The sequence below is a fragment of the Wickerhamiella sorbophila genome (genome assembly GCF_002251995.1).
Source record: "Wickerhamiella sorbophila strain DS02 chromosome Unknown contig2, whole genome shotgun sequence".
NCBI classification, from domain to species: domain Eukaryota; kingdom Fungi; phylum Ascomycota; class Dipodascomycetes; order Dipodascales; family Trichomonascaceae; genus Wickerhamiella; species Wickerhamiella sorbophila.
Genome location: NW_020194005.1, coordinates 2,326,019 through 2,341,866, shown reverse-complemented (window position 1 = coordinate 2,341,866; position 15,848 = coordinate 2,326,019). Strand labels below are relative to the sequence as shown.

Genomic DNA, 15,848 nt, shown 5'->3' with positions numbered 1-15,848 from the left:
ATTGCTTATAAGATGGACAACCTCCGGGGTTTTGTAACTTACAATTCGCCCGCGTCCGAAAATGAAATTGACTGTTGCTGTTGCTGCTGCTGTTCTCGCCATTGTGCAGGCCGATGTTGCCTCCGAAGTCGCTGGTGCTATCGGGAATGCGCAGTCATGGGCCGCTTCTGTTGCTCATGACGCTCAATCTGTCGGTGCTGCTGTTGGCGGCGACGCCCAATCCGTTTACAGCGACGCCGCTGCTTGGGGCACTAGCGTCGGCCATGATATTGCTAGCGGCGCTCAGTCCGCATGGCAAGCTGCAGAGTCCGAGGGCGTTGCATTCGCTTCGGGGGCCGAAAGTCTCGGAGAGGGTGTCGCCTCCAAAGCCACTTCCTTCGGTGGCGCCGTTGAGTCTGGCTATGATGCGGTTGCTAATTCGATCAATGCACGTGTTTCCTCGGAATTGGCGAGTGCTGGAGCTCAGGAGAGCTCCTTGACTGGCTCCCTGGGGGCTATGGCCTCTGCTACACCATCTGGGTCTGTAAGTGCTACAGCTGGTGCTGGTGCCGGTGGCGTTGGTGGTAACATCACGAGCAGTGCTGCGGCGTCCGGCAATGCAACAACCTCCGCTGTCTCCTCCGCTGTCTCCTCCGCTGCCACCTCTGGTCGAAACGAAACCTCCTCCGGTACTGTTTCTTCATCTCACAAGAGTGGCCCTAGCATCGAATATAGCGGTCATGCTGGTAGCGGTCTTAGCAGTGGTGCTAACAGTGCCTCTAACAGTGCTAGCGAGACCTCGACCAAGAAATCGTCAGCCTCGAATGCCGCCATGGGAGCAGCCACCGTGGGTTTGGGCGCTGGTATTGCCGGTGCTTTCGCCTTTCTGCTTTAATTTAGCTCAATGGACTTATATACAAAAGATGGCCCTGCCACCCACTCGCTCTCCGTGACCGCTCGTATTTAAACCAATTCTAAAACTATGTAATATTAACAAACCTTCTCCCCAAGACTTTACTTAAACCTGACAAACACTTAGTATTATTGCGATTCCATCAAAATCACTAGTCGTTGCTTACTCCGCAAATGGGTCAGGTCAGTTCCCAGGTCGAAGCAGAGGGACCGTATCAACCGAACTCTAGGCGGTTTCAAGTCCGAAATGTTCAAGCGTTCGTAAACGAAGGAGATGATGGTGGCGTCTATGATAGCTTTGATGCCATCAACCCGGCGCCGGTGATCACGGCGGCATTGGACTCGAGTCAGTCGACGTCCAGTCCTAACTTAACAATTAGCCGCCCAAATGGTCGACCTATTGAATACGTGCAGGATCCCGAGTCACAGCAACTGGTTGTGCGAGTGCCGTACGCCCCGTCAATCACATTCCGCTTCAAGGTGTCCATGCTGGCGACTTCAAATCTCGGCGTTAACAGTTTGACGTTTATAACCGCAGACAAGCGACGACAGCTTGAGGGATTTATTGATTCAGAGCTACTGAATAACCCGAATATTCAGAACGAGGAGAACGTCGTGCTTTTAGGAGACTTTTGCTCGGATGGCGACGCCCCGCGGGTTTATCAAAAAGACTTTGTTTGGACATGGACGCCATCAGCTAACGACGCAGAAAGACCCGGTGGATGGCCCATCCATTTTGGATTCGTTGAATATGAAAAAAATGGTCATAGACTATCTCCGCTGTTTTGTGGACAGTTTTGGATCGGTGAAACACCAGTAGGCCTCGACCCTCTATTGATCTCCGAGTTTGCGGCTCAGCGTATCAATAGTCCCATTCAGGACTTTTCTATAGCGGAAACGCTAAATTTCGATCTCATGAATCCAGAAATCTCCTCGCCTATTGCTTTGAGAGATATTTATGGCCCCACCCCCGCCGCTCCAAGCGGCCAAGCGGCAGCAAGCACTAGCACGGCATCGAAATCCAGTATTACGGGACTGCAAACGCAACAGGCAAACCAACAACCATCGGGAGGTGGGCTATGTAGTCCTTTAGCCCCGGTTCCAGTGAACACCTGGCCAGCCCATGCATCCTCATTACCTTCGGAGACTTCTTCTGCGAGCAAGTATCTTGCCGTTCGACCAGGTGCTGAACAAACAATCCAGCCTGAAGATGGCCCCCTGTTCCGAAGTACCATTCAGCAGATGGAGCGAAAGTATGCTGGACTCAAAGCTCAAGTGAAAAAGCTCCTGAAACGATCAGTTTTAATGCATGAACGACTTGCTGCCGCTATCGAAGCTAGCCAGTGGTTCTTCTACTCTTTTCACCAAGCAGGTTATGTTGATCTTCCGTCAACCAGGCCGGTTGCCCAGTTTTACCGTAGAGACAAGGAAGATGGGTTTCACGTCATTATCACCCACAGCAAGGCGCAGCTTCAGAACCTAGTGAAGAACGTTATCCAACCATTACAGGACTTTTACGATCAGGAAATTAAAGCTTTCGATTCTCGTAAACGTGAATTTGATGACGAAAGCTCACAGTATTATTCGTGGATGTCCAAGTACCTTTCCAACCGCAAAAAGGCCGATCACGATGCCAAGTACCTTGAGAAACGACGTGCGTTCGAGCTCTCTCGATTTGACTATTACAGTTACTTGCTCGATCTTCATGGCGGCCGTAAGTTGCAGGACGTGATTCAGCGGGTTGCTCAATATACTGAAACGTTGGCTGATGGCTACGTTGATATGGGGAATTTATTTGCCACAAAGATTAAACCAAACATCGATATTATGGTTCAGGATCTGAACGAGGCGGCAAAAGACTGGCGGCGCCAGAGAACTGAACGTGAGGAGCGTAGACGACTTTTAGAGCGCACCAACGGTGAGATTTTTGGAGCAGCTTTGTCTACAACAAAGACAGATCAGGGTTCTACCGGAAATAATAGCACACACAATTTGCCAGGGTCAGAATCAGTTACTAACTCAATGCTCTCAGGCTCTGGTTCGGAAGAAACAGCCCCAACTACACATCATCCCGAGCAAGACGATGCCCATAAAGAGGGGTTGCTTTGGGCAATAAGTAGGCCGACTGGCTTTCAGGAGCAGAATATGCAAAAACAAGTTGGTCTCAAGTGGCATAAATACTGGGTGGTTCAGGACGTCGGGCGAATCTGCGAGTATACCAACTGGAAGCAGGGCCTAGATCTACACAACGACCCGATTGATTTAAAAACAGCAAATGTGCGTGAGGCCCGGAACGCTGATCGCCGTTTCTGCTTTGAGGTAGTGACCCCCCAGTACCGTCGAGTCTACCAAGCCACGTCAGACGACGATATGCGATCATGGATATCCTCCATCAACCGTGGCATTAGTAGATCGCTTGAAGACCATTCGGAGGTCTCTGGGATCAATCCTGGAAGCGTCCAAACGGATTTACAAGTGTCCAAACCTCGTGAGACTAAGGATAAGCTCGAACGGCTTGGTCGTAAGCTCTCTTTAAAAACCGAAAAAGCTCGTTACATTGCAGGCGGGTTGGCTAGTGCGCCACCAATAAGTGGTCCATCTCTTTTCGGAACCTCGGTCCCAAAATCTTCAGGTGTACTGCCCAATCCAGTCCCTCACACGGGCAACCATCATTTTTCTCTGCCGGCACCTATCACCTCGCCCTCAGGAAGCACATCACTTATGACCTTAATTCAAAAGGCTCCGAGCAACCGCCTCTGTGCGGACTGTCAAAGCAGCAATTCTGTGGAATGGGTCTCTATCAACTTAATGATGGTTCTGTGTATTGACTGCTCGGGCGCCCATCGCTCTTTGGGCTCGCATATCTCTAAAGTACGGTCGTTGAAACTCGACACAGTATCATTCACACAGGATCTAGTTGCAGCATTGACATCCGTGTCCAATGGTGTCATGAACAGTATTTGGGAGGCTCGGCTCTCACACAAGCCAGTGATTACAGACAAGAACCGTCTTGCCTTCATATCTGGCAAGTATGTGGAGAAGCTGTATATCCGTGACATCGAAAAACCCAATACGGAGCTAAGGCAAGCCGTTGTCGACAACGACGTTGCAAAAGTTGCTGCTGCTCTTGCGGCTCGGGCCAATGCTAACGTTAAGAGCGATGACGATGAACCTATTTTAGTTACATCTCTACGGACAGCTCCAGCAGGGACACACTCGTTCCCCATTGCGGAAATCCTTATTGTGAACGGTGCCCAACTACCCCAGCAAATGCCTCAAGGACTGAGCTCGGCGGCCCAGTCATTTTTGAGCATTCGGGCGAAATCTTCTTTGGTCTAGAGACTTGGAAATTTCATGTCCCGCATTTCTTTTACCATTTAATGCCGCCGTTAATTATCATTATTCTCTCTATAGCACTATTCAGTTGTACATTCCAGCAGCAACCCCCCCACAGTTCGGTTGGCCGGCGGACGGGCAAAGTAAACACCTTGTATAAACATCGCGAAATTTCTATTTTTAGGGTTGACCGTTTTGGGTGGCTGATCCCCAAGTCTTCCTTAGATTCACCCCTCTTTTGGGCCTAGCCACACTGAAATAGCCCTAACCCATCACCAATCGAGAAGAGACTCGAGGTGCTGACCAATGGGCGATGGCGGGCGCATCAGGAGCATTTTTCAGGGTTCTAGACAAGCCACGCGTACGCGTTCGCGTTCGGAACTAGAGCGGTGTAGTTAGGGGTGTGGTTATGCCGATGCGTGTTTGAATTATGAGCCTCCTGTTAAAACGTTCAACAGTATACGTTTCCGGTGATTCAAATTTCCGGAATAATACATTTTTCGGAGCATGATACAAGCTGCCGTTGGCTTGCACCGTCATGCATTCCACTTGCTTAGGGTTGGGTAGGTGGGTTCTTCATACACTTCATTCCGTATCTCTATCGCGGTAGAGAAGGCACATAGTTGAAAAGTAACAAGCATACCACACATTGGTGACACTGATGAAATCAGATTATTTTGTTGGCATTTATTTGCTAACGTTCGATGGGTTTATCTTTCGAGAAGCACTTGATGCATGATGTGGAACCGCCGCAGAGCATTTCACCCACCCACCTTGTGCTTACAAAGTAGTACATAATTAGCACACATTTTCTTCTCCTCATAACCTATTTGCGTCTATCCCCAACTCTAGAAATGCAGACACGGTCTTTGGTTTTCAGCGCGCTTGCCGCCACATCTCTTGGTGCTTCCAGCAACAGCTCTGAGCCCGATATTTGCAACACTTCGCTCAACGTCACTGGCCAGGCTGACCTCGACAAAGTGGCTGGCTGCCAAAAGTTCAACGGTGATATTACCATTCAATCCGCTGGTGCAAACCTCATTTTCAACGGTATCCAGGAGCTTGATGGCTCTTTGACGGCCGTCAACTTGACTGACTTGGCATCTATCTCTGCTCCTCAGCTCACTAGCATTAGTGATGACCTTGAGCTGGCCATTTTGCAGTCTCTTAGCACTTTGTCCATGCCTGCCCTCACCAAGGTTGGCAGCATCTCTTTCCGCACTTTGCCTGCTCTGCGTGAAATGCAGTTCAACAAAGGTGTCCAGGAGGCCAGTAACGTTCTTATCACCGACACCCAGTTGAATTCGCTCGACGGTTTGAACTTGAGCCAGGTCGATAACTTTAACATCAACAACAACCGTTTCATCTCCGACATCACTGTTGGTGTTACCTCCGTCACCAACCTTCTCGACATCTCCTTCAACGCAGCCAAGGTCAATGTCTCTCTCCCTAACCTCGAGTGGGCCAACAATGCTACATTCCAGTTCTGCTCTTCCGTCGACCTGCCTTCGTTGAAGAAGGTCAACTTGTCTATGGGCTTCATCAACAACACCATTTATGGCATCAACCTTCCTCAACTTACTGAGATCGGTCAGTCCTTTGCCATCGTTTCCAACTCCAAGCTGTCCAACACCTCGGCTCCTCAGTTGGGCCGCATTGGCGGTGGTTTCCAGATTGCCAACAACACTAACCTCAAGGCTATTGTTGGCTTCGGCAACCTTTCTTTCGTTGGCGGTGCCATTGACTTTGTCGGTAACTTCACCAAGGCCGAGCTCCCCAACATCGAAGACGTCGAGGGTGGTGTTGTTGTTGACTCCTCTGGTCAGATCGACTGCGACTCTTTCGATAGCGCCCACTCCAAGGGTGACTTCCACGGTGACAAATACGTCTGCAAGGGTCTGTCTACCACCGCATCCTTCTCTATGACCGGCAAGGCTACTGGCACTGGCGACTCTTCCTCCGGTTCCGGCAGCGCTACTGCCACTGGCTCCGCCTCCGACTCCGGTTCTAGCTCCAAGTCTTCTTCTAGCAAGTCCTCCAAGTCTAAGAACGGTGTTGAGAAGGTCGCTGTCCCCGGCATGCTCTCTGCCATTGCTTTGGCTATCTTCTCCCTGTTCTAAGGGAGGTTCTTTGTACCTACTATTTGCCAAGGTTGAAGGGCAATAATTATTTCGTAGCTCAACCACTGAGCTCAATTAAAGGCTAGCTAATTCTATATTTTTTTAACTGTACAAGTTATTCTCTTGCACGTATTCGACAACAGAGGGTGGGCAACATGCTTCAAGATCTTGTAGTGAGGTGCGAGCCCGGCTTGAACTAACTTCTGCTGTATCATCTTGCGAGAGCACAAAGTGGACTTTACTGTGGTGCTTTCCAACTAGCTTGTCTGCAGTTTCGGTTTGCGCTTTGGGGTGAATCTTGATCTTGTCCTTGACGGACTCGTCGTAGCGGGTAAGCACTATCATTTCTGATATGTCGAAAAACCGATCCAACACTTGCGAAACTGGTTCCTTGTAGTATTTCTGATCCACAAACCTTACCAAGGTGTCGTAGCCAACAATAAATAGCAGCCTATTGGCATTGAATTCATTGTGAAACGCTAGTGCCTTGTCGATGAAAAACGGAGCGGTTGTGAGACCAACACGCACCCTTGAGCCTGTGGGGTCAACATATAGAGCAGCCCTTCTCATTAACTCTGCACGGTGGGTCAATTGGGTAGTAGAAGCTGCCGGCTTGTCTGCATTTCCCGTGGCAAGCAAAAACACCACGGTAGAATTTGGGACCTGTTCAAGACCTAGCTGGGCAAGCTTGATATGTGCAAAATTGGGGGGATTGAAAGAAGAATCCACGATACAGAGAGGCCCATCTCCAACGGGCTTATCGAGCTTCAGCGCCAGTCCCGAATGAAGAAACTCGTCGACGTCCATTAGTGTAAGCAGTTAGATATGTAGCTATTAAAGTTCTTCTTTTTCCTGTGCAGCCTTCGCTTTGGCAACCAACTTGGAGGTCTTTGCCTCCTGCTTTTCCAATGCCGCTTCAACATCGTAGTCAATTTCGTCGCCGTTAATACCGACCAAAACAGTATCAAAAATCAAAGTCGATCCAGCAGGGATTCCACCGACACTTTGCATACCGTAGCCAAGCTGGGGTGGAATGGTCAAGCGACGCTCCTCGCCGGGGCACATGCCACGAAGACCCTTTTCCCATCCCTCAATAACCATTCCCGAACCGAGAGCGAAATCAAACGTCTTGCCACGTTTCAGGGAATTGTCGAATTCGCTGCCGTCTTCTAAGCGACCAACGTAATGCATAGCGATAGTATCACCCACGCGACTCTTACGGTCACAAGTAGCTTTCTTGAGAACACTGACACGGAGCTTGGGCGTATCAGGGTTGCCGGAAGCTGCAGAAACAAGCGCAAAAGCGCCAAACAGAATGGTCGCGAATTTCATATGTGAAAGAGGTTAAGTAAGATGCTTGCAGGAGGTTATCCTATTACATGTGACAAAGTCGACATGACGGGTAGCAGCAGATTAAATAAATGCAATACATAAAAATATAAAAATTCAAACACAGTTAGATGGACATCGCGGAGGGCTCACTGCTTGGGCAGCTTTTGTGCAACGATACCTGTAGCTTACAAGACATGGCTAACGCTCGCCATTAACAAGACTGGTATAAATACTGTCAAGAGTGTGCTCGATAGCAGTTCTCGACCAAATTACTGCAATCATCGGCCAGACACTCTGTTCGCCGATTCTGATCCAGTGTTCAACTTTGCCCTTGAGGTTTTGTGAATCTACAAGCATGGCGTAGTTTTGTAAAATTGAGCCCTGCTCTGGCACCACATTGACCTGAAACCCACCAGGAATATTTTCGTCGAGAAAAAGCGATCTCATAGACTGCGGGAAAAGTCCAAGTTCGGCCATCTGGGCCACGCGGTACTGAACGATCGTGCGCCCCAAGCGAATAGCAGGGTGTAGCCATCGTGACTCTCCTCTGTGTTTGAAGTCTGACAACAGCACGGGAGCAAAGTACGGCCGTGTCACTGATACAATATAGTTGTTGACGTTGAATAGTTCTGATAGTCGGTTGTAGGGCGAGTCTCGTGGACTTGTGTGGGTGGCACTATTCGCGGGCATGTAGTGCAGCTTGCGATAGAGGAATGGGATTGTGTCGCCATTATAATCCTTGGCCATGATTTGAACGTTTTCTGTACGACGCAAAATGTTGGTACCAATGCTAGCTCTTACTGCTGTTCGAATGATCACTTTCGGAGTTGTCAAGTAATTGAGTAGTCGCTGGGGCCCCTTATCGGGATGAATGGACTGGTCCGTCGACATGACGACGATATTCAGGGCCCGCCCAGAGATTCTAAAGGCATCTTCGAACGTCATGTCTCCAAGTTTATCGTAGACACACTGTTCGAAAAGCAACACCTCAGGCGGGTATCGAGACCTGATGACAGCCTCGACGACACTCCCGAACCGTGATTTTCCATAGTCAGACGGGATGGCAGGCAACTCATCCGTTAAATTTTTGATCGTATCCAGCAATTCTTCGGCTGGTACACTGCAAACGAAGGCAGCAACAATGGCACCAACTGTGGCGCCTGTAATAACGTTGGGTAGCAACCCAGCCGAAAGAAGTGCTTTCACAGTACCCAAATGACACAGGCCAAACAAGGAGCCACCGTGAAGTACTAACGAGGTAGTTCCATAAGAGCGTTTTGTATCGTGGAAGTAGTCCAGGCGGCGCTGGTGGTCCCATGAGCTTGAGCGTTCAAACGAAGCATCAGCCAAGTCCTGCAGGCAATGGATTACCTCGGTGATGTAGTCCTCGATGAGATATTTTGTGCCAGCATAGGCGCAGTTGTACAAGTCAATTTCACAAATACTTGCAAGGTTGCGTAAAGAGCCGGACCGCACAAGCTCCGCAACTTGTTCGTAGTTGCCGCTTTTGCGCGAGGCGATAAGGTGACGGAACCGGCTGGCAATCAACTTATAGTCATACACTTTGCTCATAGGATTTTGTCGCCACAAATCGTTGCCGCTGAGAACATCAAGGTTCCCGGCTATACCTTGCCACTCCTCGAATGTCTTTGCCTCGCTGAGCCGGGCGAGCATTTCGTCCCGGTCTGGTGTGAATGTGAAAATGCTAGAGAACCACGAGCGGACCATGTCCACAATCATACCTACAAAATTAGCAACAACAAGCCATATGACAACCAAGGATATCTTGATAACTCGAAGCATATACTTATTCTGCCCGTTGAACAATGGTCGGCAACAGTCGAAAAGAGAGAGAAAGGCTGGGAGGATAATTTCTTAATCAGGGGTCTTTTGACATGTGATCGCGAGATGCTCATGTGGTTGCCCAAAGAGTACGAAGACCCCAAGAAAACAACGGCAAATGATACTTATAAGATAAAAGAAAGTAAACAAGGAACGAATATATAAAATAAAGAGTGTGAAAGTAAGTTTACGCTTCCAAGACATGCCACATCTTTGTGCACATGGACATAAATTGCGAGGGCACCTGGGAAGCCATGGCGAGTTCTTGCTTTGCTGAAACATCGTTAGGGGCTTCCGCCTCGGGGGTAAGTGCGCTCTCGGCAGGTTCATCGTAATCGTCACTGTCATTTGCCTCGTCCATCCTGTCGCTTGGCGACTCGCTCTCTTGCTTCACTGGGTTGGCGCTGTGCATTGGCTGCGAGGTCTGGCGTAAAACATCGAGGTTAAGCGCAAAAAGTCTCCCACAACGGCGGCCCGCCAGCGGTACCGACTTGTCCGTAGGACTGTACGTTTTGACCTCGGAAGGAGGTGCCTTGGATCGATTTAAACGCCCCCAGTCTGCAGGAGGATGAAGCCGAGGAGACGGCATGAACTCTGATTCGGGTGGGATCTCGTTCGGCCCAAGCCGAGTTCCCCGTGCTCTATCTCCAGCCCGCTGTTCCCGCTGGATGATCTCGAAGATTTCTGATTGGATATCTGACGACGATGAGCGCGAGCCTGAAGACGGTCCCGAGTTAGGTGCTGATTTGCCGAGAGGCTCTGACGTTGTCGGAGTTACAAGGTTTGCAAAGTCTACTTTGGATGCAAAAGTTGCCATGAATCGCGAAAATTGGGTGGGGCTGAGGGTACCTGAACGGGCGAGTCCATATAGATTGACAAGCTCCGATTGCCTTAGTTGAGACTCCAAAAGCTTGCGATTTGTGGCTTGCAGGTCAGAAACTTGTTGCATTAGATCAGAAACAGCATTTTCAAGATAGTCAAGCCGTCGCCAAGGGTCTGGGCGTCCTGCTGGAGCAGAAGGCGGAGCTTGATGATAATAAGGGTATGTAGGCGCATGCTGACGCCTTTTCGGGCCCTTGCGAACATTGTAGGGCGCAGTAAAGGGTGTCAGTGGGTACGGTCGAGAATGCAAGGGTGGTTGGCCGGAACGGTATTGTACAAAGAGAGGGGGGCCTCCAAATCGATTACTTGTATGCAAATTTGAGGTATAGTCTTGACGCATTTGAGAAGGCACCCCCGTAGATGTGGTTGTTGGATAAGGAGGAGCAGATCTGGGCTCTGGTTGCTGTGTGGGATCCACACGCGGTGAGTTAGGGGCAGACGCTGAGAGGGGCACTTGTGCACGTGTATCTAAAGCAGGGGTCCGATTAGAACTGGTATTGTTATCAACATCGTCCTGGCTCATCTTGTGTGGTTCGTCGTCGTTTACATCACCATTTTCGTCCCAGTCGCAAAGGTCTGCTGCGGCATCGTTCGTAATATAATCAACGCTTGCATGAGAAGATCGCGACGAATCACTACTTGCTCCTGCTCTGGTGGCAATAATTCTTCGTTGGTCTTCAGCAACCTTGCGGCTGCGTTCCAAGAGCTCCGGTGGAACGTCGCGTGGCAGCGTAGGAGAAAGGCACTGAACGGCAATGTTCTTGACAAGCTCGCGGCTTGTTCTTGCAAACTGTGACATCGTTTGTGTAGGTACTGCAGAACTAGAGCGCGATCGGGCGTGTAACTCGGGCATTCCTGTGATAATTGTAGCCCCACAACTAGCACGCAAGCGGAGGCTCGGGAAAAAATGATTTGGTATAGGCGGTCCGCTCAACACAAAAACGAGCGGGGCAGAATATTCAAGGTCTTATGACCCGCCTGAAGAATAAAAATTACTTTCGGGCCCCAATGATGGCGATTGAAATCGCGGTAGGAAAAGAGAGTGTTGGTGGTTAAGGGCCAGGTCCCAGTTTTTTTAAAACTATGTAGTAAGCAGACGTACAGCTGAAACCGATTGTCACTTACCCAGTATGCAAGTTTAAGCGGAGTTTAGGACATTGTCATGGCGAGTTGTGATAGCGGAAACCCCTATGGTTAAAGCTAACTGCAATTTATAAGTATTTATAGTCCTATTGGAGTGCCATCTGCCATTGTTAGCCCCATATTTTGTTGAGAATGGCGTATCCTCCACAAAGAGCGGCGTTACGGCGTGTATGCGCATGTGGATAGGGTCTTAGGCGTAAGCATACAGGGATGCTTGAAACTGCGTCTGAGGTTTTGCTGCTTGGTACGAATATATGGAAAAATTAGCAAGCTGAAACAACACATAATTAACTAAAGGACAGAATATGATCAAAATAATTTTGAATTCTGCGGACTTTCCTCCTCTGCGACTACTCCAGCATCCTGGGGTGGGACCTGAAACGCACCGAAAATTGGAACAACCGAACCCAGGCGGCTGCAGCTCAAAAAAACGGGAACAAGGTTAGCTAGCCGACATGATGCCGACTAATTTAAGTTACAATTTGAACTAATCGAATAACATTCACCATCGTGTGGCACCACCTCAGGTGGTGTCTTCGGCCCCAATTATACCTTCTTTCGAGCCCCTTTCTAGAAGAACCAGCACAAGCTCTAACACCCCCATTGCTCCAGCAAGGAGTGTTGGGACCCAATTTGAGTGTAAGCAGCTCAGTTTCCCACTCCTACGGCTTGGCCCTGAGCGATTGTCTGTTGACTAATGGAGTTCATCGAAAACCAGTATTTGGACGAAATCCGTTCGACCATAAGAGCACGAAAGGTGCCATGGGAAGGCTATGTTCGGGCTGAATTGCTGAATGCTGAACAGGCGTCTCTGTTTAAAACTCTCGAAAAGTACCCAGTCGCCGAGTGGGTAAAACCAGTGTCCGAGAACCTCCAACAGTACGTGTCAACGACTATGGCGCTCTTGAGCCCGCCTAGTAGAGACGATGTTGTAAGATACATTGCACTCTTTGTTGGTGATGTCATTACAACGATTCCGGAGTTCACTACTGAGCTCCTTGCCGATTCCAGATGCTGGCCCGCCCTGACTGCTTTGTTGACCAAACCCGACGAGCAGATCACCATTTTAACTACCCGTGTGCTTGCAGTCCTCGCCAACAGCCAGATAGCTCCTGTCGATGTAATTGCTGAGCTGGTTGCCTTCCTTGGCGATAAGTTTTTGACCTCGCCCAACACAAACCTCCAAGATATCGCCGTCCAAGAGTTGGCTTTGCTGGCCCAAACCAAGTTTTATCGGCCTGTTATTTGGGAGAAACGCAGTGTTATTCTTCCCCAGATAATTCAGCTGGCCCAAAGCCCCCAATTCGGCCTACAGGTCCAGTACTATTCTCTGCTCCTGATTTGGCTCATTTCTTACGATCGCACTATTGCCAAAGGGTGTATCAGCGAATACAATTCGGCACAAACACTTTTGGAAACTGCCAAAATCTCAGTAAAGGAGAAGATCGTCCGGGTATCCGTTGCTACTCTGGCCAACTACGTTCGATTTAGCCCGCACTCTGCAATTCCTGCTATCATCTCTCAGCGCGGGTTGCAGATTGTTAATTTGCTCTCTGAGCGTAAATGGGCGGACGATGAGCTGCGTCAAGACGTCGAAACGCTCAAACAGCAGCTTACCGATGCCTATAACTCGATGACCACATTCGATGAGTACTATGCGGAACTCAAAACTAAGCGTCTCCTATGGAGCCCTACTCATCGCAGCGCCACATTCTGGAAAACCTATATCGAAGAGTTCCGAAGCCAAGACTGGGCGGTTCTCAAGCAACTCGTTCAGCTGCTCCAGACAAGCGAAGAGCCAGTGACTCAGGCTGTTGCTTGCAACGATATCGCATGCATTGTCAATACCGCACCTCAATCGGTCACTGTGTTGAACAAGTTAGGAGCAAAGATCAAGATTATGGAGCTTATGAACTCGGCAGATCCCGAGGTACGATACGAGGCCCTTAAAGCTACTCAAGCTCTCATCGGGCATATGTTCGCCTCTTAATTCATTATCTGAACTTTTTAAATTAAAATCTAGAGTAGACTTGCGTATTTTGAATCTGAAGTCGACGAGCCCTGTGGCGCAGATGGAGTTAATGGGGCCCATTGACTGGACGCAGGAGCCACTGGAGCCTGCGGAGTAGGCTTTACTACCGGTTGAGGTCTGACTTGGGGTGGCGGCTTGGTTGGTTGTGACGCAAAAGGCGAGCTTAGAGGATCCATATCCATAAGGCTAGGAGAAGACACAGTGCTAGACGAAGCAGGCTTGTTCAATGCAAAACTTCCCCGCGGAGGATGGAATTGAGATGTTGACGGTTCAGCCGGCTTGGGTGGTGAGGAGTAAGTCTGCGGGGTTGATTTTTGGGAGTCAAAAATGTCAGAGACTGAAGCTTCAACCGTTTTGGAAACTGGTTGGTGTGATTTGGGATCGGTAGTGACCACTTCCCGATTGTGTTTCAGTGCTTCCTTCTGGTGGGTTTCGATTCTGTCCATTTCATGACGAACGGATGCAAATAGTGTGTTGAACTGGCTGACGGTTAGATCTTTACCCATTGAAAGCTCAAGAATTTGAGGTAAGGTCTTTTCAACTACAACGTTGACTGGAAGCTTGGCATTTGCCGCTTGATAAAGCTTTCCCACCTTCATTACCACCTCAGGGTCTCTGGTTTTCATGCTTTGGAGTGCCGGCACCAGCTTGTCTTGAATCAAAGACTTGGAGAGTCCATTGTCGATCATGATGCTGAAAAAGCTTGTGGCAGAAATCTTGACCGATTTGGCTGGCGTGGCTGCAAAGAGTTCTATCACGGAGGGGAAAAGTGATTGCTCAAGTCCAGCAATCGTGACATGTCCAAGGTACAAGTTGCCCTTATCCAACACATGTCTTTGAAGATTTGTTTGAGAATTTTCTCCGGTTTTGAAGACTGCCAGAAGCACAGGAACCACCTCTGAGGTAAAATCCTTTTCACTTGTACATTTGACGATCGTGTCAAGGTGACCACCAACGGCTTCTTGGAAGGGCAGGAAATCTTTGAGTTCACCAAAGAGTGGTTGGATTTGCTCACTGAACGTCAGCCTGCTCATTCCTCTTCCTGCAATAGTAAAGACCAAGCTCGCTAGAAGTTCACCGGTCGCTGCATCCTTAGGTCCTGTGAGCTCGGCAAGAGCAAACTTGAGAACTTTGCGCTGCAAAACAGATTTAGGGAACTGGTCAATTACTGAGTTGAACTTTTTGAGGAATTGGACCTTCTCAGAGGCTGACTTGGTGGTAAAATCGTCCAAAAATTGCAGGGCCTTGATCAGAGAGTTGTTGAAGTAGTTAGATTCAGCAAACTCTGTTAGCGTTATTCTTTGCATTGGTTGGCCGTCGAACAATTGCATAACTAATGGCTGAAGTTGCGAGGGGAATGTGATACTCTGAACTTTGCGGGAGGCCGTTGCATATTCGTCTTTGTAGTTTGATAGATTGCCCCGACAAGACATGGGTGGTTTGCCGGAATATATAGCCGATAGTAGGCATGCCAATGAAAAAACATCGTTTTTTGGTGACAAGTTATGGTGAAGTGCGAGTTCTGGGGCCATATAATCAGGATTCGGGGACAAATAAGACGGCATCCTGGGATCTAGTTGTGGGAAAAAGTAATCACCAGTAATTTCTCTGTAAGACTCTAGAAACTCGAGCCCAAACAGTTTCCAATCACCATTAGCATCGATTAGAACAGTGGAAGGAGTCACATTCAAATGTACGTATCCTAATTGGTCGTGGAGAAATCGCAAACCATCGACCAACATAGCCATACCCCGAACAATCACCAACTCGTTCAAATCATCGTTGTCAATGGTTGAGGTGGAGACTTTTGACTTGATCAGACGACCTAATGAGGTTATGACCCTCTCGGTCACAAACATCAAAGCGCCACGGCTATTTTCCATTGGTTCGACCAATTTAACAACAGCCGGATGCCGCATTTTAGCTAGCCGGGAAACGCCTTTGTTAGCGTATTCATATACCTCAGCTTTAGGACCAGAAATTGATTTATAGCCTTGGGCAGTAAGCGAGTCTGCTAGGACCCTTTTATCAAGCACAAACACCGACACTGGCTCTTTTGTTTGTCGCGATTTGCCGTCGTAAACGACCCAGGGACCCACGCGAAAGACCTCTGTGTTGGATACAGAGTACTGGGAATGAATCTGCGAACTGAATGATTTGAAAAAAGACAGCATTTCAGTACTCTATGCTGGAATGGTTAGATTAACACCCCAAACCTTGATCTGAGGGGTTTCTTGTCAGGTAGGATTTGGTCAGCCGAAGGCACTGCA

The 15,848-nt window shown here is 49.0% G+C and overlaps 9 protein-coding genes across 9 annotated transcripts; 4 read left to right on the top strand and 5 right to left on the bottom strand.

Moving 5' to 3' along the window:
* Positions 1-61: 61 nt before the first annotated feature.
* On the top strand, positions 62-874 carry B9G98_04608 (hypothetical protein; the record flags this gene model as incomplete). Its single annotated transcript, XM_024811165.1, has 1 exon — positions 62-874. One exon carries the CDS (start codon positions 62-64, stop codon positions 872-874), a length of 813 nt encoding a protein of 270 aa, XP_024666933.1.
* Positions 875-1,065: 191 nt separating this feature from the next.
* On the top strand, positions 1,066-4,230 carry B9G98_04607 (Protein csx2; the record flags this gene model as incomplete). The annotated part of the gene is made up of 1 exon (XM_024811164.1): positions 1,066-4,230. One exon carries the CDS (start codon positions 1,066-1,068, stop codon positions 4,228-4,230), a length of 3,165 nt encoding a protein of 1,054 aa, XP_024666932.1.
* Positions 4,231-5,081: 851 nt separating this feature from the next.
* Positions 5,082-6,347, top strand: B9G98_04606 (Cell wall protein ECM33; the record flags this gene model as incomplete). The annotated part of the gene is made up of 1 exon (XM_024811163.1): positions 5,082-6,347. The coding sequence occupies one exon, from the start codon at positions 5,082-5,084 to the stop codon at positions 6,345-6,347; it is 1,266 nt and encodes a 421-aa protein (XP_024666931.1).
* A 102-nt stretch (positions 6,348-6,449) lies between these two features.
* Positions 6,450-7,154, bottom strand: B9G98_04605 (Putative nicotinamide mononucleotide adenylyltransferase; the record flags this gene model as incomplete). Its single annotated transcript, XM_024811162.1, has 1 exon — positions 6,450-7,154. One exon carries the CDS (start codon positions 7,152-7,154, stop codon positions 6,450-6,452), a length of 705 nt encoding a protein of 234 aa, XP_024666930.1.
* Positions 7,155-7,181: 27 nt separating this feature from the next.
* B9G98_04604 (hypothetical protein) lies at positions 7,182-7,679 on the bottom strand (the record flags this gene model as incomplete). The annotated part of the gene is made up of 1 exon (XM_024811161.1): positions 7,182-7,679. One exon carries the CDS (start codon positions 7,677-7,679, stop codon positions 7,182-7,184), a length of 498 nt encoding a protein of 165 aa, XP_024666929.1.
* A 198-nt stretch (positions 7,680-7,877) lies between these two features.
* B9G98_04603 (Lipase 3) lies at positions 7,878-9,482 on the bottom strand (the record flags this gene model as incomplete). Its single annotated transcript, XM_024811160.1, has 1 exon — positions 7,878-9,482. The coding sequence occupies one exon, from the start codon at positions 9,480-9,482 to the stop codon at positions 7,878-7,880; it is 1,605 nt and encodes a 534-aa protein (XP_024666928.1).
* Positions 9,483-9,708: 226 nt separating this feature from the next.
* B9G98_04602 (hypothetical protein) lies at positions 9,709-11,202 on the bottom strand (the record flags this gene model as incomplete). Its single annotated transcript, XM_024811159.1, has 1 exon — positions 9,709-11,202. The coding sequence occupies one exon, from the start codon at positions 11,200-11,202 to the stop codon at positions 9,709-9,711; it is 1,494 nt and encodes a 497-aa protein (XP_024666927.1).
* Positions 11,203-12,243: 1,041 nt separating this feature from the next.
* On the top strand, positions 12,244-13,536 carry B9G98_04601 (V-type proton ATPase subunit H; the record flags this gene model as incomplete). Its single annotated transcript, XM_024811158.1, has 1 exon — positions 12,244-13,536. One exon carries the CDS (start codon positions 12,244-12,246, stop codon positions 13,534-13,536), a length of 1,293 nt encoding a protein of 430 aa, XP_024666926.1.
* A 29-nt stretch (positions 13,537-13,565) lies between these two features.
* Positions 13,566-15,752, bottom strand: B9G98_04600 (Protein kinase domain-containing protein ppk32; the record flags this gene model as incomplete). Its single annotated transcript, XM_024811157.1, has 1 exon — positions 13,566-15,752. One exon carries the CDS (start codon positions 15,750-15,752, stop codon positions 13,566-13,568), a length of 2,187 nt encoding a protein of 728 aa, XP_024666925.1.
* Between the last annotated feature and the right edge of the window lie 96 nt (positions 15,753-15,848).